Source organism: Heloderma suspectum, chromosome 4 (genome assembly GCF_057233095.1).
Source record: "Heloderma suspectum isolate Gila_16-S chromosome 4, 16-S_ref, whole genome shotgun sequence".
NCBI lineage: Eukaryota > Metazoa > Chordata > Lepidosauria > Squamata > Helodermatidae > Heloderma > Heloderma suspectum.
In genome coordinates, this window is record NC_139461.1 from 47,495,788 (window position 1) to 47,518,890 (window position 23,103).

The 23,103-nt window shown below is 42.7% G+C and overlaps 1 protein-coding gene across 2 annotated transcripts in view; it reads left to right on the forward strand.

The window, feature by feature from the left end:
* The window catches only part of MMP16 (matrix metallopeptidase 16), a 274,133-nt gene that overhangs the window by 145,132 nt on the left and 105,898 nt on the right, over window positions 1-23,103 (forward strand). For both annotated transcript variants that reach the window (XM_084848020.1, XM_084848019.1), the window contains one exon: window positions 21,257-21,561. In XM_084848020.1, the coding sequence (XP_084704146.1) occupies window positions 21,257-21,561 (305 nt within the window). The remainder of the gene's footprint in view (window positions 1-21,256; window positions 21,562-23,103) is intronic.

Consider the following 23,103-nt stretch of genomic DNA (forward strand, 5'->3'; position numbering starts at 1 on the left):
CTTTTACATTCCTGAGCAGGCAGCAAAATGTGGATGATTGAACCCTTGTTGAGCCACCCTGCATGGCTGGTGGGCTGTATTCAGCTTGGTGGGTCACACACTTAAACTAGGGCTCATTTACCAGGGTGAGATTAATGAAGGAACATCATAGGATGTTTCTCTGGAGAATTGTGCCACAATGTATCTCTGTTTAACCAGATAAATATATACAATTTAGAATCCAGAGCAGCAAAATGGGAGAAAGATTCATCAGATTAATTAAAATTGAAATTGATAGCTACAGCAACAAGGAGAGAAAAGCCCCAGCCCAAAGTGTGTGTGTGCTGTGTGTCTAGTGCACGCCTGGCTCTCTTGCACAAATAGTGGGCTTCCCCAGTGCAGAGCTGCCCATCTGGTGCATTCACACGATTCTGTGGGCCTGAGATGGTAAATGCTCCTTCTTTCCAAGAAGGAACAAGCCTCCATCTCCTCGTTTGGCCACAGTTGCATGGTAGAATGGTGTCCTGCCACCTGCAGGCCCAGGGCCTTTCAAGAGGCATCTTTGCATCATTAGGCTGTTTTTCTTTTCTTTTTATGCAAGTAGGTAAGAGAGGTATTTTGTTGAATGACAAAGCCTGTTAATAGGAGGGAAAATTTAAACAGGCATAAGAAAGGATACTGTCCAGTCACCATTGGGTGGGGTGGAGCAAGGTAGAGCCAGTAAAGCCACTTAGACCCCAGGACACAAATGGTTTTCACAGAGATGCAATGGCTCAAGAAGCAGACTACAGACAAAACTGGTGGTTTCACCTAGTTACCCTTAGATCTAACTTAACTGGTTAGGGTATCATCAGTTTTAGTTAAAGCTTGCTACTACCATCCATTTCAAAGGCTGGTGTGACAGAGGCAGAGTCAACCAAGGTCCACCAGGTGATGGGTGAGCACTATGCCTGTTACATCATCCAGAAATTTAGACTGCCCAATCTTTTACAAGCATAACTGCTAATCCTTTGATCTTCACTCATTAGCATTGATTGATCTTATTAATTTGTCTCATCCTCTTTTGAACCCAGTTATATTATTGGCATTAGTAGCTTCCCATGACAGTAGGTTCTATAGATCAATTATCTTGTAGTGTAGAGAATATTTCCCTTTATTTTGAAGCTGCTGTGTCCTAATTTCAGTAGGTTCTATAGATCAATTACCTTGTAGTGTAGAGAATATTTCCCTTTATTTTGAAGCTGCTGTGTCCTAATTTCACAGAATAATCCCTAGTTCTTATGTGATGGGGAATCTAAATAATGGAATCGTATTTGTGCTATAACTCATTTTCAGGTGATTTTCATTGCCATGTTAACTTTGGTTTTACATTTTAAGCTAGTATCAACCTTGGCAGATAGATAAATGTGTCTCCTGTTAAAACCTCAACTGGAATACTTGAATTTGCTAATAATGCAGCTACAAAACAGCACATTTTTGTTTGAGAGATGTCCATTTGCATTTCATAGCCTAATTTGTTAGTACTGCAATAATACTTAACATTATATATGTATGTATGTATGTCTGTCCCCTTCATGGATCACTGCCTTGTTGTGGCGAAGGGGCTTGCGTAACTCAGTGAACCCATAAGCTATGCCGTGCAGGGCCACCCAAGACGGACAGGTCATGGCAGAGAGTTCTGACAAAATGTGGTCCACTGGAGAAGGAAATGGCAACCCACTCCAGTATTCTTGCCAAGAAAACCCCATGGAATGTATCACAAGGCTAAAAGATATGACGCCGGAAGATGAGCCCCTCAGGTTGGAAGGTGTCCAATATGCTCCTGGGGAAGAGCAGAGGGTATTTCCAAGTAGCGCCAGAAAGAGTGAAGCGGCTGGGCCAAAGCCGAAAGGACACTCAGCTGTGGATGTGTCTGGTGGTGAAAAGAAAATCCGATGCTGTAAAGAACAATATTGTTTAGGAACCTGGAATGTCAGATCAATGAATCAAGGTAAGCTGGAGGTGGTCAAACATGAGATGGCAAGATTGAACATCGACATCTTGGGAATCAGCGAACTAAAATGGACAGGCATGGGTGAATTTAATTCAGGTGACCATCATATCTACTATTGTGGGCAAGAATCCCTTAGAAGAAATGGAGTAGCACTCATAGTCAACAAAAGGGTGGGAAAAGCAGTACTGGGGTACAATCTTAAAAACGATAGAATGATCTCAGTATGAATCCAAGGCAAACCATTCAACATCACAGTAATTCAAGTCTATGCCCCAGCCACTGAGGCCGAAGAAGCTGAGGTTGATCGGTTCTATGAAGACCTACAACACCTTCTAGAACTAACACCAAAAAAAGATGTCCTCTTCATCATAGGGGATTGGAATGCTAAAGTAGGAAGTCAAGAAATCACCCGGATAACAGGCAGGCATGGCCTTGGTGTACAAAATGAAGCAGGACAAAAGCTAATAGAGTTTTGCCAAGAGAACACGCTGATCATAGCAAACACTCTTTTCCAACAGCACAAGAGGCGACTCTACACATGGACGTCACCAGATGGTCAATATCGAAATCAGATTGATTATGTCCTTTGCAGCCAAAGATGGAGAAGCTCCATACAGTCAGTAAAAACAAGACCTGGAGCTGACTGTGGCTCAGATCATGAGCTGCTTCTTGCAAAATTTCAGCTTAAATTGAAGAACGTCGGGAAAACCACTAAACCGTTCAGGTATGACCTAAATCATATCCCTGATGAATATACAGTGGAAGTGAGGAATAGATTTCAGGGATTAGACCTGATAGACAGAGTGCCTGTGGAACTATGGACGGAGGTCCGTAACATTGTTCAGGAGGCTGCAACGAAATCCATCCCAAAGAAAAAGAAATGCAAGAAAGCCAAGTGGCTGTCTGATGAGGCTTTACAAGTAGCTCACGAAAGAAGGGAAGCGAAAAGCAAGGGAGAAAGGGGAAGATATATCCAACTGAATGCAGAGTTCCAGAGAATAGCAAGGAGAGACAAGAAGGCCTTCTTAAATGAACAATGCAAAGAAATCGAGGAAGACAACAGAATGGGAAAGACTAGAGATCTCTTCAAGAAAATTGGAGATCTCAAGGGAACGTTTTGTGCAAAGACGGGCATGATAAAGGACAAAGAAGGCAGGGACCTAACAGAAGCAGATGAGATTAAGAAGAGGTGGCAAGAATACACAGAAGAACTATACAGGAAAGATCTGAATGTCCCTGATAGCCATGATAGTGCGGTCACTGAACTTGAGCCAGACATCCTAGAGAGTGAAGTCAAGTGGGCCTTAGGAAGCATTAGTAACAACAAAGCTAGCGGAGATGACAGTATTCCAGCCGATCTATTTAAAATCCTAAAAGATGATGCTGTTAAAGTGCTGCATTCAATATGCCAACAAATCTGGAACACTCAACAGTGGCCACAAGAGTGGAAAAGGTCAGTTTACATTCCAGTTCCAAAGAAGGGCAACGCCAAAGAGTGTTCAAACTACCGCACCATTGCGCTCATTTCACATGCCAGCAAGGTGATGCTCAAAATCCTACAAGCTAGGCTTCAGCAGTATGCGAACCGAGAACTACCGGAAGTACATGCTGGGTTTAGAAGAGGCAGAGGAACTAGAGATCAAATCGCCAACATTCGCTGCATCATGGAGAAAGCAAGAGAATTCCAGAAAAACGTCTATTTCTGCTTCATTGACTACGCTAAAGCGTTTGATTGTGTGGATCACAACAAACTGTGGCAAATTCTTAAAGTGATGGGAGTACCAGACCACCTTACCTGTCTCCTGAGAAACCTGTACGAGGGTCAAGAAGCAACAGTAAGAACCAGACATGGAACAACCGATTGGTTCAAAATTGGGAAAGGAGTACGACAAGGCTGCATATTGTCGCCCTGCTTATTTAACTTATATGCAGAGTACATCATGAGAAATGCCGGGTTGGATGAATCAGAGGTCGGAATTAAGATTGCTGGAAGAATTATCAACAACCTCTGATATGCAGACGATACCACCCTAATGGCAGAAAGCGAAGAGGATCTAAAGAGCCTCTTGTTGGGGGTGAAAGAGGAGAGTGCAAAAGCTGGTTTGAAACTCAACATTAAAAAAACGAAGATCATGGCATCTGGCCCCATCACTTCCTGGCATATAGAAGGGGAAGAAATGGAAGCAGTGACAGATTTTACTTTCTTGGGCTCCAAGATCACCACAGATGGTGACTGTAGCCATGAAATTAAAAGACGCTTGCTCCTTGGGAGGAAAGCTATGGCAAACCTAGACAGCATAGTAAGAAGCAGAGACATCACCTTGCCGACAAAGGTCCGTCTAATCAAAGCTATGGTTTTCCCAGTAGTAATGTATGGCTGTGAGAGCTGGACTATAAGGAAGGCTGAGCGCCGAAGAATTGATGCTTTCAAACTGTGGTGCTGGAGAAGACTCTTACGAGTCCCCTGGACTGCAAGGAGGTCAAATCAGTCCATCCTAAAGGAAATCAACCCTGACTGCTCATTGGAAGGACAGATAATGAAGCTGAAGCTCCAATATTTTGGCCACCTAATGCGAAGAGAAAACTCCCTGGAAAAGACCCTGATGCTGGGAAAGACTGAAGGCCAAAGGAGAAGGGGACGGCAGAGGATGAGATGGCTAGATAGCATCACGGATGCAATGAATATGAACTTGAGCACGCTCCGGGAGAGAGCGCAGGACAGGAAGGCCTGGCGTGCTATGGTCCATGGGGTCACGAAGAGTCGGACATGACTGAACGACTGAACAACAACAATGTATGTATGTATGTATTCAATCACATTTTAAATATTCCAACTGCTTCTTTTATGTTATTCTCATTATTTTACCTTACAACATTCATGTAAAATGTTTCACTTAAGCAAATGGGGAGTGTTATGAATTTATGTTAATTTTAATTTTCATTCTAAACTTCCAGGCAAAGTCAGATTATAATCTTCAGTAAGCTATTTTTTTCTCCTTCCCAATCTCAGCATTTTTTCCCACTGTCTTCAGTTTCGGGGACTCGTATCCTCAATGATTCTGATGATTTATAATCACTGAGTGATTTAGAACCAAGTTAGGATTTGTTCCCAGTGTGCACTTACCAACATTGGATTCCATCTTCCATTTTATTGCCAGTCACCTTCTTTGAGATAAAGTGTTATAGTACAGACCTCGTCACCTTCCTTTAGATGTCTGCATCTTGAATTATTTTGTATCATCAGCAAATTTGGAAAAAATCACTATCTACACCTTTTTGCCAGATAATGAATTAACGTGATTAATGACACAGACTTGTGGAGCATCTTTCTACTCACTTCATTCTGTTGTCTAATATGCGTAGTTATTCCTTCTCTACATCTTTATTGCAGCCAGTAAAATTGCTCCTGTGTCTTGAGTTTACTTTGTACAAAATTGCTTTCTTAATGGATGTGGATCAATAAATGAAAGAACAATGTTGAGAGGTCAGTAGTGGCTCTCAAAGTGTGAGGCAGGCTTGTCTCGTAAGGTATGGACTGTTAAGAACATAAGAGCCCTGCTGGATCAGAATAAGGTTTCATTTAGTCCAACATTCCCCAGTGGCCAGTCAGATGCTTCCAAGAAACCCATAAACAGAGCATGCAGGCAACAGCCATCTCCCATTGTATGTCTCCAGCATCTGTTTTTCAGAGACATAATGCCTCTGAACACAGAGCTTTAGTTTGGCTATCGTGGGTAGCAATCGCTTATAAGACTGCAGTCTGTACACCCTTACCTGAGAGAAAGTCCCAATGAATTTCCATTGAATTAATACTTTTGAGAGTTATGCTCTAAAAATGTCTATTTCTGCTTCATTGACTATGCTAAAGCCTTTGATTGTGTGGATCACAACAAACTGTGGCAAATTCATCAAGAGAAGGGAGTACCAGACCACCTTACCTCTCTCCTGAGAAACCTGTATGAGGGACAAGAAGCAACAGTAAGAACCAGACAAGGAACAACCGATTGGTTCAAAATTGGGAAAGGAGTATGACAAGGCTGCATATTGTCGCCCTGCTTATTTAATTTATATGCAGAGTACATCATGAGAAACGCCGGGGTTGGATGAATCACAGGTCGGAATTAAGATTGCCGGGAGAATTATCAACAACCTCCGATATGCAGACGATACCACCCTAATGGCAGAAAGCGAAGAGGATCTAAAGAGCCTCTTGTTGAGGGTGAAAGTGGAGAGTGCAAAAGCTGGTTTGAAACTCAACATTACAAAAACGAAGATCATGGCATCTGGCCCCATCACTTCCTGGCATATGGAAGGGGAAGAAATGGGAACAGTGATAGATTTTATTTTCTTGGGCTCCAAGATCACCGCAGATGGTGACTGTAGCCATGAAATTAAAAGATGCTTGCTCCTTGGGAGGAAAGCTATGGCAAACCTAGACAGCATAGTAAGAAGCAGAGACATCACCTTGCCGACAAAGATTCGTATAATCAAAGCTATGGTTTTCCCAGTAGCAATGTATGGCTGTGAGAGCTGGACTATAAGGAAGGCTGAGCGCTGAAGAATTAATGCCTTCGAACTGTGGTGCTGGAGAAGACTCTTACGAGTCCCCTGGACTGCAAGGAGGTCAAATCAGTCCATCCTAAAGGAAATCAACCCTGACTGCTCATTGGAAGGACAGATACTAAGGCTGAAGCTCCAATATTTTGGCCACCTAATACGAAGAGAAAACTCCCTGGAAAAGACCCTGATGCTGGGAAAGATTGAAGGCAAAAGGAGAAGGGAACAGCAGAGGATGAGATGGCTAGATAGCATCACTGATGCAATGAATATGAATTTGAGCACACTCTGGGAGAGAGTGGAGGACAGGAAGGCCTGGCGTGCTATGGTCCATGGGGGCACGAAGAGTCGGACATGACTGAACGGCTGAACAACAACAACAATTTAGTATTTATTTAAATATTGACATTGATACACTGCCTTATCTACTAAAAAAGTCATCAAGGCAACATATAACAATTGAATACAATAAAACCTTACAACAATACAAAACAAGAGCATTAAAACAGTAAAAACACCAGAACATTGGAACGACACATTTCCAAATTGAAAAAATTAGTGATTAAACTCTCTAAAGGCCAAGGGAGTGGGAGACATTTATAGTCCTTGAGGGAGCACATTCCGTAGTTTGGGAGCAACACAGAAGAAAGTCCTTTCATGTGTACCCAACAGACAGACCTCTGTGGGTAATGGTGCCCTCAAAAGGATCTCTCCTGCAGATCTTAGTAGATGTACCTTCAATTAGGGATCTATGAGAATTTCATTTCACAAATCATTCAAAAACGCCCTGTTTGCAACCCTGAAAGTGAACAGGAGCTCATGTTGTCTGAAAATGTTCGCAAATTCCCAAACTTACATTTGCAATTAGCAAAATTTGCATTTAAAAATATGCACTTTAAAAATGCGCAACTTTTGAAAATACACAAATGTGCATTTTTCTCATTCAAACAAACTGAAAACAGGTCGCAAACAAGAATGTGAGTGAGCCGAACTGAAGAAAAGTTTGGAGAATTTCAGCGAGCTCAAAAACCCCTGTTTCCCACATCCCTATCCTCAATTAACTTGTTTAACCTTTTAAAAAGCCTTCTAAAGCACTGGTCATCACTGTAGCAGAAAAGCCTCTAACAGTGAAATCGTACTTCCTGTTATTTGGTCTCAACCTGCTACTAGGGATGTACGAAAATCACTTAGCTTTTGCGGATTATGCTGATGGTGGGGGGGGAGGCATTCCGTCCCTCCCCCTGGAATCCTGGCCGGGGGGGAGGCACTCCGTCCCTCCCCCCCGGAATCCTCTGCGGCCGGCTGTGCTCTGTGACAGCTCCGCAGAGCAGCTGGCCAGGCCCAGCCAGGCCAGAGCCGTCCGCAGCCGGATTTCCAGCCATGGAGGGCTCTGGGTAAAACAAACAAACAAACAAACCCGCGTACGCAAATGGCGGCGGCTACGGCCACCGCCATTTACGTTCCTTCTTTTTGGCCGTCTTAATCTACATAAATATTTACGTAGTCTATGACGGTGAAAATAAGGGGAATGTGAATAGCGTAGCGGACGCTATTTGCATTCCCCTTATTTTCGCCGTCTTAGTCTACATAATTATTTACGTAGAGTAAGACAGCCCGAAATAAGGAACGCAAATGGCGGCGGCCATAGCCGCCGCCATTTGCGTACACTTTTTTTTTTTTTTTACCCAGTCGTTTTAGGCTATGTAAGTTTTTACGTAGCCTAAAACGTCTGGGTAAAAAAAAAAAAAAGCGTACGCAAATGGCGGTGGCCAGCTGTAGCGGCCACCATTTGCGTACGCCTTTTTCTTTTTTTTTTTGCCCAGACATTTTAGGCTATGTAAAAACTTACGTAACCTATCACGTCTGTGTAAAAAACAAAGACCTGTAAATGGTGGCGGCAGCAGCCGGTCAGAAGACCAGCCGCTGCAGCCGCCGCCGCAGCTGCCGCCACCACTGCCGCCACCTGGAAGATCCCCCCCAGGTAAGTCTCATCCCGGGGGGATCCGTGGGGGGTGCGGGGGGTGGCAGGCTGTTCCGCCACAGATTTCGGGGGGCCAAATGCACTGGCATTCGGCCTCCCCGAGATCCGTGGCGGAATTCTCTGCCATCCCTACCCGCTACCAATCAATTTCATTGGGTGACCCAAGTTCTGTATTATGAGAGAGGGAGAGGAAAAATCCTACTTTGCTCCACACAATTCAGAGGTTTTGTAAGCCTTTGTCATGCCTAGGTTGGCCTCTTGTGTATCACCCAAAGGAAAGACAAAAGAAGACACAAGGTTGCATAACATTTTTAAATGTTAATGTATAGATATAGATGTAAATTTAGTAAGAATTACTATAATTGAGAAAGAATTAAAATATGTCTCACTATAATGGGGAAGACTGTGACCGGGTGACCTCTGCACTTTCTTAGTCTGTTATACAGCCCTTCACATCCAGGATGCCTTCAAATACAGGTCTGTCCTCTGACAGTCCTTCAAATAGAGCTCTGGGCAGTATCCAATGGAATGGTGTCATTCCACAAACTCAGATAGGGCTAGTAGAGCTCCGCTGAATCTTTCCATTGCACGAGTGGTTACCCAGTATGCTTCTGTAACTGGTTTCGCAAGCAATTGTACAACCAGTTGCACAGCAGGTGCAAGCAGTTCCGTAACCAGTTGTACAAGCAGAATGTGCAACCGATTGCACAATGAATGCAAAGTAGTTGCACAACTGGTTGCACAATGCATTGCAGAATGAATTGCACAATGCATTGCACAGCGGGTGCAAGCAGATGTGTAACCAGTTGCACAACCGGAATGCACAATGCATTACACAGTGGGTTGCACAAGAGCTAATAAAAACCACTTGCGCCACCACGTTTGTGCAACTGTGCTTGCAGAAACGTAACTTTAGTTGGATTCTTCTCTTGCACATAACTCAAAACCTAGTTTCTGCTGGTGCAACATCATTTGCGTTATCAGTATGACACATTTGGATACTGTGTAAATTAAGGTATGTGGCCACCCTCATCATGGCTCTCCTTGACCATCCTTTCACAAATCTAAAAGCTTCCAAACACCTTTCCATATAGAGAATGTTCTAAAACCTGATGATCCCCCTGACATCTGAGGTGAAGCAGGTGAAGAGATAACTTCTCTGTGATGGCTAGAGATGTCAGAGAATTTCTCCACGAATCTCAGGGAGGCCGAATGCCAGTGCATTCAGCCCCCCGAAATTGGTGGAGAAACGGTCTGCCCCCCCAGGATGGGACTTAACTTGTGCGAATGTCCCTGGCGGCGGTGGTGGTGGCTGCGGCGGCCGGTCTTCCGACCGGCTGCCACCGCTGCCATTTCCAAGTTTAAAAAAAAAAAAAGTGATAAGCTACGTAAAGATTTATGTAGCCTATCACGGCTAGATTTAAAAAAAACACTGTGATAGGCTACGTAAATGTTTACATAGCCTATCACGGCTGAGTGAAAAAAAAAACCCCACATGTACGCAAATGGCGGCACCCATGGGCGCCGCCATTTGCGTTCCTTATTTTGGCACGTGTAGTCTACATAAACATTTACGTAGACTATGGCGAAAATAAGGGGAACACAAATAGTGTTCCCCTTATTTTCGCCGTAGTCTACGTAAATGTTTACGTAGACTACACGTGCCAAAATAAGGAACGCAAATGGTGCTGCCATTTGCATACGTGCGGTTTGTTTGTTTTTTCACTCAGCCATGATAGGCTACGTAAACATTTACATAGCCTATCACGGCTGACTGCAGGGACACAAACGGCGGCAGCTACGGCCGCTGCCATTTGCGTCCTGGCAGGACAGGATTCACGGCCGGAGGGACGGGGCGCCTCCCCCCGGCCAGAATTTTGGGGGGGAGGGACGGGGAGCCTCCCCCCCAGCCAGAATTTCGGGGGGGAGGGATGGAGCGCCTCCCCCCCACCGCGAATCAACTTTCGGGTTCAGGTAAGTGACTTTCGTACATCCCTAGTAATGGCGCTGTCTTTGTGGAAAGACTTTCTCTTACCTGTTGCCAACTTTGTTATCTCATCAGCATCAGACAAAGACATGTTTTTTAATTTTCTTTGGTTTTTAAAATATTTTGATCTATTAATTATTTTTTAATTTTATTTATATTTTTATTTATATTTTTATCTTGCTTTTGTATCTTCCATGGAAGCTATGCTGAAGGGCAGTAGGGGAAATGTTGAAATAAACAGAGAAATGAATGTTAAAAATGGTTGCTCTTTTCTGTACCTTTTCCAGACCTTTTTTGAGACAGGGCAACAGCAATCATCATATGCAGTTTTCCAAATGTGAGTGCTTCATATTTTTATATCACAATATAATGGCTTAGATCCTTAGATAAGTTAACATAAAGAAGTTCACAGAAGGAAAGCTTTTCATACCCTTCTTCCCCGTGTAGCCACCTGCATGCCCCCAAAGTATTTTTGGCGGCTTGTGGGGCCCTTCTGAATAATGTGGGAAGCAGATGTGGGAATTGCCCAAACACGTGGCAGTGCACCAAGTTTTGATGTCTCTTGCTTCCCACCCCATCCAACATTCAGGAAAGCCTCCTGGGCCTCTGGATAGGCTTCTTGGGGTCACAGATGGCTGCAAAAGGGACATAGCAATGGGGAACTTTTCTCCATGAACTCTCTTAAGTTAACTTATTTTAGGATCCAAGCCGATAATTCTGGCTATTTTATTTCAACCCCTTGTCTAATAATCCTTTCTATGGGATTCCCTTTGTCACTACCCCTGTACAGACACCTATTAGATCACAAATCAAAGCACTCTTATCCTAGATAGGCAGAGTTAGTTCAGATTTCATCAGTATAGAAATGAATGTAGGATTCATCCACGCCACCCTATTTGCATGACATTATGCTTACTTATATTGTACATCATCAGTCATCATCATCATCATGTGAGAAGGGGATGGGGGATTGTCTAAATGGGTGGCATAAGGTTCAAAGTATATGGAAGCTTATTATTACTGCTCCTGTTATGCTTGTTATGATTATGCTTACTTAATATTGAAGCTTATTATTATATTGACCTTTATTATTGTGCTTATTATTATTATGCTTAATATTATTATACTTATGTTCATTATTGTTATTATGCTTACTTATATTGAACTTTATTATTAGTATTAGTATTAGTATTAGTATGCTTACTGTTATTATTATTATGCTGCTTACTTATATTGAGCCTTATTTGCCATTTTGTTGCCCATTCCTCTAGTTTGGAAAGATCCTGTTGGAGCTCTTCACAGTCTAGACCAGCTTCGCCCAACCGGGCACCCTCCAGATGTGTTGGACTACAACTCCCATTGTAGGCCAGTGCTTCTGGAGGTTGAGCACCTTGAATAATTTGGTGTCATGCACAAACCTTTGGTACCTCATTCCTCAGCCCTGACTCCACATAATTTACAAATATTAAATGGTAACTGACATTTATTTTCCTCCTCTGCTTCCTGTTCTTCGTTTCTTTGATGGTTAGTTTATTGCTATTTGTTTTATGAAATATATTTCTCTAAGTGATGTACAGAATAAAACAAAATGAAAAAAATTAAAAGGCATTGCAACGTAACATCCAAATTCAGCATAAAAGGATAAAATGAATTTAGCTCTTTCATGTGATTCACTGATTATGGTCAGTGAATCACATAAAAGAACTAAAATCATCTTGCTAAAGAGAACAAAACAAGATCAACAGAAAGTGATAATAAATGATGTTAGCATGATGCTGATAAGATCTGGGAGGATTTAAAAAATCTTAGCTGGTGCCAAAGGTGGGCGTCAGGTGAGCCTCTCTCAGGGGAACATTCCAGAAATGCTTTAACCAGGTACTTCTGATTTATAAGAGGACTTCTATTTTTGCTTCCTTGATTTCTTTCTCCACCTCAACATCACCATCAGAACTTGGGTCATGTGGCAACAACATGTGTCCAAGCATATATTATTTTTCCAGCTTGATATTATTATATTACCCACAGCAATAATGGAAGTGAATTTGTTTTTCCTACTGTTCAGTTTGGCTTTATGAATGCAATGGCTCCTTGACATCTAGAGCAGCACTACAGCTAGCTCAGCCTACTATGTCATCTCTGAATTTTAGATCCAGGGATAGATGTGTCCTGTTGATGATCCCTGTTACATTAGGGTTCTGATGTTCCCAGTTTAATGATGGGCAGACTCTAGTGGGGTGCATACACCTCCGCCGATTCCTTTCTGCCCCGCTGATTCCCTTCTGCAGGTGATGGATCATGTCAATTTCTCTTCACGAGCAGGACCTACCCCTAATGCAAGGGAGATTCAATGCTTCCTAAGGGAGCCCTGAAATGAGTGGAAACACTTGTTTCTGGAAGGAGGTGGGTTGGCAGGCACTGCCAACCTGCCTCCTTTCAGAAACGAGCATTTCCACTCATTTTGGTTGCCTCAGAAGCACTAAATTGCCATTGTGCATGTGGTCGGGGTTGTTTATACACAGAATTGGCGGTGCGGAAGAGAATTGGAAGGGGTGGAAGCACCCCTTTGAATTCTGCCCAAAGTTCTCTGTGAATACCAGGAACTCTTAACTCATTTTACCTTGGCATCAGCGTACAAATCTTTCCTGTTTTAGTTGCAGGTCGGTGGGGGGGGGGCATTTATTTTTTTCTATAGTACCATTGACTGCCCCTTCATGGATCACTGCCTTGTTGTGGCGAAGGGGCTTGCGTAACTCAGTGAAGCCATAAGCTATGCCGTGCAGGGCCACCCAAGACGGACAGGTCATGGCAGAGAGTTCTGACAAAATGTGGTCCACTGGAGAAGGAAATGGCAACCCACTCCAGTATTCTTGCCAAGAAAACCCCATGGAACGTATCACAAGGCTAAAAGATATGACGCCGGAAGATGAGCCCCTCAGGTCGGAAGGTGTCCAATATGCTACTGGGGAAGAGCAGAGGGTATTTCCAAGTAGCACCATTGCGCTCATTTCACATGCCAGCAAGGTGATGCTCAAAATCCTACAAGCTAGGCTTCAGCAGTATGTGAACCGAGAACTACCGGAAGTACAAGCTGGGTTTCGAAGAGGCAGAGGAACTAGAGATCAAATCGCCAACATTCGCTGCATCATGGAGAAAGCAAGAGAATTCCAGAAAAATGTCTATTTCTGCTTCATTGACTACGCTAAAGCCTTTGATTGTGTGGATCACAACAAACTGTGGCAAATTCTTAAAGTGATGGGAGTACCAGACCACCTTACCTGTCTCCTGAGAAACCTGTACGAGGGTCAAGAAGCAACAGTAAGAACCAGACATGGAACAACCGATTGGTTCAAAATTGGGAAAGGAGTACGACAAGGCTGCATATTGTCACCCTGCTTATTTAACTTATATGCAGAGTACATCATGAGAAATGCCGGGTTGGATGAATCAGAGGTCGGAATTAAGATTGCCGGGAGAATTATCAACAACCTCCGATATGCAGACGATACCACCCTAATGGCAGAAAGCGAAGAGGATCTCAAGAGCCTCTTGTTGAGGGTGAAAGAGGAGAGTGCAAAAGCTGGTTTGAAACTCAACATTAAAAAAACTAAGATCATGTCATCTGGCCCTATCACTTCCTGGCATATAGAAGGGGAAGAAATGGAAGCAGTGACAGATTTTACTTTCTTGGGCTCCAAGATCACCGTAGACGGTGACTGTAGCCATGAAATTAAAAGACGCTTGCTCCTTGGGAGGAAAGCTATGGCAAACCTAGACAGCATAGTAAGAAGCAGAGACATCACCTTGCCGACAAAGGTCCGTCTAATCAAAGCTATGGTTTTCCCAGTAGTAATGTATGGCTGTGAGAGCTGGACTGTAAGGAAGGCTGAGCGCCGAAGAATTGATGCTTTCGAACTGTGGTGCTGGAGAAGACTCTTACGAGTCCCCTGGACTGCAAGGAGGTCAAATCAGTCCATCCTAAAGGAAATCAACCCTGACTGCTCATTGGAAGGACAGATAATGAAGCTGAAGCTCCAATATTTTGGCCACCTAATGCGAAGAGAAAACTCCCTGGAAAAGACCCTGATGCTGGGAAAGACTGAAGGCCAAAGGAGAAGGGGACGGCAGAGGATGAGATGGCTAGATAGCATCACGGATGCAATGAATATGAACTTGAGCACGCTCCGGGAGAGAGCGCAGGACAGGAAGGCCTGGCGTGCTATGGTCCATGGGGTCACGAAGAGTCGGACACGACTGAACGACTGAACAACAACAACAACCATTGACTGATTTACCCTCCTTTATTTCTGCATGCCTGTTATCAGTTTCTATCCCATACTCGCTTTGAGGGCGATTCAGATCATGCCCTTTAATGGGTGACTTATCCTGAACCAAATGCTTCTCAGTTCCTGCTGGCTTTTCCCTGCATGTCAATTTAAAAGCTGCTTTGTGATGTTTGTGATTTCCCAGGGTGTTTCTTGATTGGACCATGAAAGAAGCATGGTGTCCAGTCAGTGAAGTGTGGAAATGAGTCTATGCGTCATCCCTTCTATTGTCAGTGACAGGAGCTGCTTGCCCAAGGAATCATAAATTCAGCAGGTTCACCTGGGCATGTATCAAATTCATGTGGCCCAGTTCCCTCTTCCCCTTGAGAACTGTTTGCTCCATTTGCTGTGGAACTATCTGTCTTTTATTTCAGAACTTAGTCTATAGCACTTGGCTTCTAAAGAGCCATAGCACTGAAGTCTTAGTTACGTTCGGTGATGTTTAGCTAGGCTCTCGCTCCCCCCGCCCTACACTTGGGGCATGTCTGCACTGCACTGGTAGTGGGTGTGTTTGATCCATGGTCCACATTGTGCCCATACTGGTCCCATCCCCTGTCTGCAAGGTAGAACAATTAGGATGCCAGTGTGGCAGGCATAGTCCCCCAAACTGCAGGTGCAATAGTATTGGCAAGCAGTCTTTTACATGTCTTCAGATGGGTTGTGGGAAAAAAAATCCAAAAGCCACAGTATTGCAATACCTTTCTTTGGACCAACCAAGAAGTCCTGAAGTTATCAGCAAAGTTTTGAGTTCTCCAGAACTCCTCATCAGGCAAGGTGTTGAACAAACAAAACAGGTGGAAAAGAAAAGGTGTGTGTGTGTGTGGTTCTTGGGTTGTGGTAACTTAGGGCTACTTCACATGTTCCTTACCTGAGAATCTTCTGATTCTGTCAGTCCTACATGTCTTCAGATTGCAGGATGTTCAGATGCCTTTGGCCATGGCATGTGTGTGTGTGGTGAAGTTGTTCTCTCTATTATGTATATTCTTGCAGGATAAGAACAACCATGCCTGAAAAGTTATTGAACTAGGAAAAGGCAGGAGTCTGCTCTTCATTATACTATCATCTCCCCCCTCCGCTCCCACTTTATATGTTTACCAAGTAGATCCCAGTTGAGTTTGCATTCATATTAAACTGAGGTGAATATTTAGTAGAACAGACACTTCTGGTAACCTAGTTTTAAAATCCTCCCCCTTTTAAAAGGAATTATACAAATGTGGAATGTATCCACTAGAGCTTTAGATTGAAATGATGAGTTTTGTCCTAATGTACTAGGCTGCTGAGAATATGATACCCATAATGCTTTTTAAAAAAATAGTACAAGTCATTGGAAGCTGCATGTGAATATTTGGACATGGATGATAGGACAGAGAGAAAGAAGTGGAAAACTGCATCATTTAAAAAAAAAAAAATCAGTTACTCATACCAAGAATGAATAGCTCTCTGGCATCTTATTTGGTGTCTGTACAAATTGTATAACAGTGAAAGGTATCTGCCATGAAGGTAATCTTATTTTCTTCCCAGTGGCGTATGAACGCCTGTAAAAAGTTCAGGCTCTTAAAGCAGTTACCAAATTGAAAATAGTGCTTGGTGTCACAAACTGCTATTTTATTTTATTTTTTTGACAGATTAGATAGATGACTGTGGATGTCTAGGAACAACTGCATTTCAGACAGAAAGGCAGAATTGACAGAAAGAGACTACTTAACAATTTACCTGTTCATTGAAAATGGCACAAAACTATGTATTTCTCCAATTCAGCCTCCTCTGCATCTGTCATCAACAAGGCAGTCTCATCTATCACACGGAATTGTGTATATGCTTAAAGTTGTGCTGTTGTGTTATTACTATTAGAGGTCATGTATCAAAACGTCACTCCCCCCCCCTTCTTTTTATGGTTACAAAATGTCCTTTGCCAAAGGACAGCACTTTTAGTCTTAAGGAATCAGATACTGGAAGAAGGGTCGCCCAATCCAAGTGCTCTGCTTTCCGAAGACAAATCTTTGTTATTACTGCTGTCCTACCAAACTGGTGATATTTACATAGCTAGCAGGTCCATAACTTATAGTGAGCTCTTGATGCTAAAACAGTATGTAAAATCATGACCTTATTAAAGTCAATACGCCTTTGTAACTGATGACTTCAGTGTAGCTGAGATTTTATTTGTTGTGAATTATTCATGTTGCAATTCCAAACTCACAGTGAGTTCCATTGAACTGAGCGTCACTTCTGTTTAGGATTGTGCTGTAGGTAAGTCAGTCTCTCTTTTACACACCTACACCCTCACACACACACTTTTTCTACTTCTTTTTTATGTGACTATTCAAGTCTTTTCTTCACTGAACCTTCCATTTCCACCGGAGACAGTTTCTTCTTTTGATGCTCTTTTAAACAGTTAAGTATATGTCAAAACCCTAGAGGCTAATTCCAGAAGATTTAGTCATCTGTGTCATTCTCTGTAGTAAGATGAAATAAACAAACAAGCATGCTGTGGCCACATTTGAGTCTGGTCTATTTGCTGTAATTCCTTTATTTACAATATTTATATACTGCTCCACATCAAAACCATGGGTGCAGAACGTCAGGCCTGGGGAGGGGTGGGTGTGTGGGCGTGCGTGCGTGCGTGCGTGCAAATATGGCCTTCCTGAGGTCTCAGGGTGGCTCTTTGGGGTCCCCCAGACCAATTGGTTGTGCAATATTTTCTCCATTCAGAAAGGTTGAAATGCCTCCCCTAGGGTTTATTTATTTATTTATAACGTTTCTATCCCGCCCAATAGCCGAAGCTCACTGGGCTATCAGATTGCAAGTTTGGTGTGTTTTTCTTCACATGAAAATCTGTCATATTGTCATGCATATTTTCCCAAATGTTCACATCAGTTGTGTGCATCTTTGAAAACTAGGCATTCTTCTCCCACTGATTTGTGTGCATTTTTCAAAAGTCTGCATTTCTTCATGCACACTTTTCAAAGGTATGCATGCTGTCAAACACATTTTTTCGGTGGGGGGGTCCGCAAGTCACATTGCAAGCTTGGAAATGTATGGACTTTGACCACATATTGCGCCCGAGTTCATGTTCAATCTGAAAGGTGCCAACTGGGTAAATCCTGATCAAGAATGAACTGAAACAAATTTCTCATACATCCCTAGTTTAAATGCTCCCATAACCAGACTACTGCAGGAGCCACTGTGAAGGGCTAGGTAAGAAATAGCAGATTTAAGCAAAAGCTACAAACGTAAGAGCTCTAAATCCACTTTATGGAATAGGTGATGCCTTATAATCAAGCATGTTTTATAACATTGCATAGATGAATCATCCAAGTTCTTATTCATGAACATTTTCCACTCTGACAAAGCATCACATTAGAACTGTTACATAACACATTTCACTCTTGAACTTTTCCTCTGGATAGAATATTTAGAATATTCCATTTGAAGCATTGGTTACGTGTTCACTTGTTATATGCTTGAAAAAAAGTGATCTTCCCCAAATATTAATTTGTGGTGGTGCAGTGTGGTGTAGTGGCTAGAGTGTTGGACTGGGAGTTGGGAGATCCTTGTTCTAGTCCCCACTTGGCTATGGAAGCTCACTGGGTGACTTTGGGCCTGTCGCAGACTCTCAGCCCAAGCTACCTCGCAGGGTTGTTGTTGTGAGGAGAAAATGGAGAGTAGGAGGATTATGTACGCCGCCTTGGGTTCTTTATGGAGGAAAAAAGGTGGGATATAAATGTAATAAATAAATAAATACAGAAGAAACAATAAGGAGAATGTAAGGTCTAAAATACAGGTGTCTTCTCTGTGTGCATCTCTGGACACTTATGTTACCCTTGTTGTGTGGGAGCTGTATGAAGTGCCACTCCTTGCTGTACCACTGAGTAATGTAAGTAACCAAGATGACACAAGAGGAACCCATCTTATGAATCCTCAACATGCCAGATTTACAGCATGTTTTCTGATGTTTGACAGAGAATAACTTCAGCATGGGGTTCTCCCACTGTTCTCAGTTTTCTTGTCCGCAGTGTCTCAGTGGCAAAGAAGGCAGTAGCACTGCAGCAGGTCCTGTACCTCATAGAAATATGACTACTAGGCCTCTGCCTTTTTCATAATTGCTATGACAACGAGAGAGACATGGCAATGTTTTTCATTTATAGATGTGAAACTTAGTAGAGTTGTCGTTACTATTTGCAGTGGACTTCATATTTGTTATAGAACAAATTTTGTATGGTGCCTAGAGATGTGAAGGCCTGGAATTAAAAATGAATGAAAGAAAAAAGGCAGGGAACCATAAATATTCAGGAAAGCTCCCATTTTCCCCAGGCATTTTTGGAAGATATAGGGAGAAAATGTTTTTCCCTGCTTTTTTCCCTGCCCCCTCCCCACCAGCTTTTCCCCCAAGCTTTCACCTCTCTAAAGGTGTCGAGCTCAAATTGCTTGTCAAAGGAATGAGTTGCCCACATTTGATCTGAAAACATCTGAAGTAATGTTAACTGGCTGCCATTAGATTCCTACCTTGGGAGGGGAGGGAATCTTGACAAAATCTGTAGAATTACAGTCATGATGCCAGCAGACTCACACCTTCATAGGTAGTCTACCAAATACCCATAAAATGGGGAAAGCTATTTCAACTGGAAAATCAAGTAAGAGGAATGTGCTGAAATCTTCCTTGGCCTGTGCTTTTCCATCATACAACCTCTTCTCCCTGGTAATTTCCCCTCACTTGGGCTCATTTCTGGTCTTGGAGCCTGGCTAGGAGAATGCGAGGAAGGTGCAAAGCAACCATGGCAGAGGAAAGGTTCAGTAGCATTCTACCACTTACGTCTTTTCCACTTGAAATTATCCCTGTTCAGGCATTCCCTGTGAACATGTGAAGAGGGCAGTGGAGCTGTGCATGCAAGCTCCACCCCCAGCCCCATTGGAGACCTTCGCATTTTGAGTTGGGATTCTAAGTGTGTGCAGGGTTTCTGGTTGCAAATAGGATTCTAAGCCTGACTTTCATGTTTAGTGCACCAAGTTCTCTGCAGGGGGTGAGGTTTGTGCACACAGCCGTCTTCACATTCACAGTGAACTCCTGAATAGAGCTATTGCCTGCCTCAGGACCAAAGCAGGCATTACTTTAATGATGCAGCTAACATCTAAGTCATTTTTTTTCATTTTTACACTAGTGTAATTGCAGGGGGCCTGGACCAGACTGGGACCCTGGTGTGGGGCGTAGGAGATCTCTAACCCTCTTCCCCTATTATAGCCTGCTCTGAATTGGCAGGCCCACACCTGCAGTTTATGGGTTATATTCAGTGTTAGTGCTGCTTAAAGAAGACCCATTGAATTGAATGGGACTGAAGATAGCATGACTAGCTGAAGCTCCATTCATTTCATTGGGTCTCCTCTAAGTAGACCCATTGTCCAATTTAAGTCTCATTAATTTCCGTGGATCTACTACAGGTAGGGCTAACATTGGATACAACCCTATATTGCAAAATAGTGATCCATCTGCGTGAATGGATCATTATTTTGCAATATACATTGCAAGCGCCCCCTCCTCTGCTTTGAATTGGGCAGGCGGCAGGTGGGGAAGGGTTAAAGGGTCATGATCTGCATTCGGCCTCCTGTGCTTACACTGGAGTAAAAATGAAAAGAAGACAAAAGTCATCGCTGCTAGCTTCATCTTTAAAGTTATGTCTGATTTGGCCCTCACCCATCCACTGTACAGGTGCTTGGCAGTGACTCCTGTTTTGCAGACAGTTCTGCCCCCGGCTGTTGAAAAAGCAATTCCACCCTTAGTCCAGATCGGCTCTGAAGTAAAGTATTTACAATTGTAACCAAAGGCTTGTAGTCTTCAAATGACAATGTGGATTTATCTAGTTGAAGTTCCTTTCATGTCCAGTGATTTCAAGTAAATTTGAGGAATGCAGCTTTAAAATCCATGTTGTTTGTTGTCATTGTTGTAGTTATGTTATGATAGATTAATGTATAACAACAATAATATTTCGTATTTATGTAGCATTTGCTGTCAAAGTACATCATGTACACACTACACAATTGCCTACATTATCCCAGTAATTAGGCTGCTGCTGATTGAATAATCAACCCAATATATAGAAGAAACTACCGATGTAATAGTCACCATGGTTCAAATCTTACCTCTGCCATAAACTTACTAGATGGCCTTAGGAAAGCCACATTCTCTCTCAGCCTCAACCCCCCACCCCCATCCCCACATGCAATATGGGAGATAATACTTAATTTACAGCATGGTTGTAAGGGTGACAACTAGATAACGCACATGAAGTGCTTTGAACATTCTATACAAATGTTAAGAATTATAAAAGTTGATAATTCCCCCTTACGAATATTTTCCACCCAGAACCAACTATGTCAAATGATTCGTTTTAAGACTGAAGTGAGCAGTGTTACTGATCTTTGTTTCTTTCTTTGTTTGCTGACAGCATAAAGAACGTCACTCCGAAAGTAGGCGATGCTGAAACCCGTAAAGCTATTCGCCGTGCCTTTGATGTGTGGCAGAATGTAACCCCTCTGACGTTTGAGGAAGTTCCTTACACTGAACTAGAGAATGGCAAGAGGGACGTGGATATTACTATCATTTTTGCTTCAGGTTTTCATGGAGACAGCTCTCCCTTTGATGGGGAGGGAGGATTTTTGGCTCATGCTTACTTTCCCGGGCCAGGAATTGGGGGAGACACTCATTTTGACTCAGATGAGCCATGGACTTTGGGAAACCCTAATCATGATGGTAAGAGCACAATTCCATTTAAACAGCCTCCATTTCTATTTATAGTACGCCATTATGTGCCAGTCCATAAGATGATTCCATATTTAGGTGTGGCACCTAAAAGCTACAATGCTGGTTTACCTTTGAAATGTCTCAAGCAAGTTGGATTTAACTTAAAATGAATCATGAGCGATTTCCTGACACACAAGTTTTGTTTTGCTTTTCTGATAAGAGACAATTAGCTGATTTTTATTTGGGGTATATGCTGTAAAACAGCATAAAGGTATATCAAGGTACTTCCTTGTTCATTTTGTTGCTGTGGAGTTGTTGTTTTTTAAGTCATAATTACAGATATTGTTGGTATGACAACAGTGTAAGTACCCCTTGCAAAATGCATATGAGGAGATTACAGATACCATGTTAGTTGTTGGCAGTGGTACGGTGGAGGCAGGTGGCCCTGATTTCAGTGGGGCTGTGAATCCACTCTGGTCAGAACCTGCCAGAGCTCTAAAGGAGCTATCCAAGGTACTAAACCTATTTGGGGGATAGGGTTCAACACCTTGGGTAGCTCCTTTAGAGTTCTGGCGAGTTCTGACTGAAACCCAGAATGGATTCACAGCCCCAACGAAATCAGAGCCACCATCCTCCACTGCAGTGGTGTTCACTGTTTTAGTACTCAGCTTTGAGGTTCCTTTTTTGCATATTAGGTACTAACTGCTGTCATATACATGATCATGTTTCATTAGTGGTAGTGGTATATAGCATCCATGGTAAAGAATTGTCCAACCAATGGAGAGCAAGTGGAAATAGTTGATTTGTAGTATTCATGAAGCTGATAAGACAACACACTAGTGGTGACTTTCCTTATCTCCTGTAGCATTTTAGATATGCATGCTGTGACCCTGGTCCCCACCTTAGTTTAACCATAGTGGAAGGTTTGATGCATACAAGCACATTCTAGAGAGGCCTCTGCATGGGAGGTATTATCTGGGGTGCATTCAAAATGGCATTTCCTACAGAGTGACTGTTGGCTTGGGGATCCACTTAGAAGCATGGATTAAATATTCATTTATTTATTGAATGTAAGTGTTGGCTTTCCATCTCAAAACTCCCAATGTGATATACAGTAAAACAGTATAAAAAGGCTAAAAGTAACTATAACAACACAAAATGAAACTATCACAAACAAACAACCTATAGAGGAGGTTTTAAAGTATAACACTACTCTTGAAGTGGCTTTAATTTTAATGCCTGAGAAAATAGCGAAGTATGGACAGCAGTCCTAAAACTAAGCAGTCCTTAGTGAAAGTCCTGACTAGTGCCACATTTGATTTTAGAACCAGCCGGAAGGCTCATGACTGCTTAGAGGTATTTTTTAAATATGGTAAGCAGTATATAAATCTGTGTAATAAAGTAATAATAATAATAATAATAATAATAATAATAATAATAATAATAATAATATGCAGGAAGTGGCCTTCCCTCAAACTTACTCAGGCCAAGCTGTTTGAGAGGCCTTCTTCCTACGCTTCTGTCAGAAGTATTAACAGGGCCCAACACCAG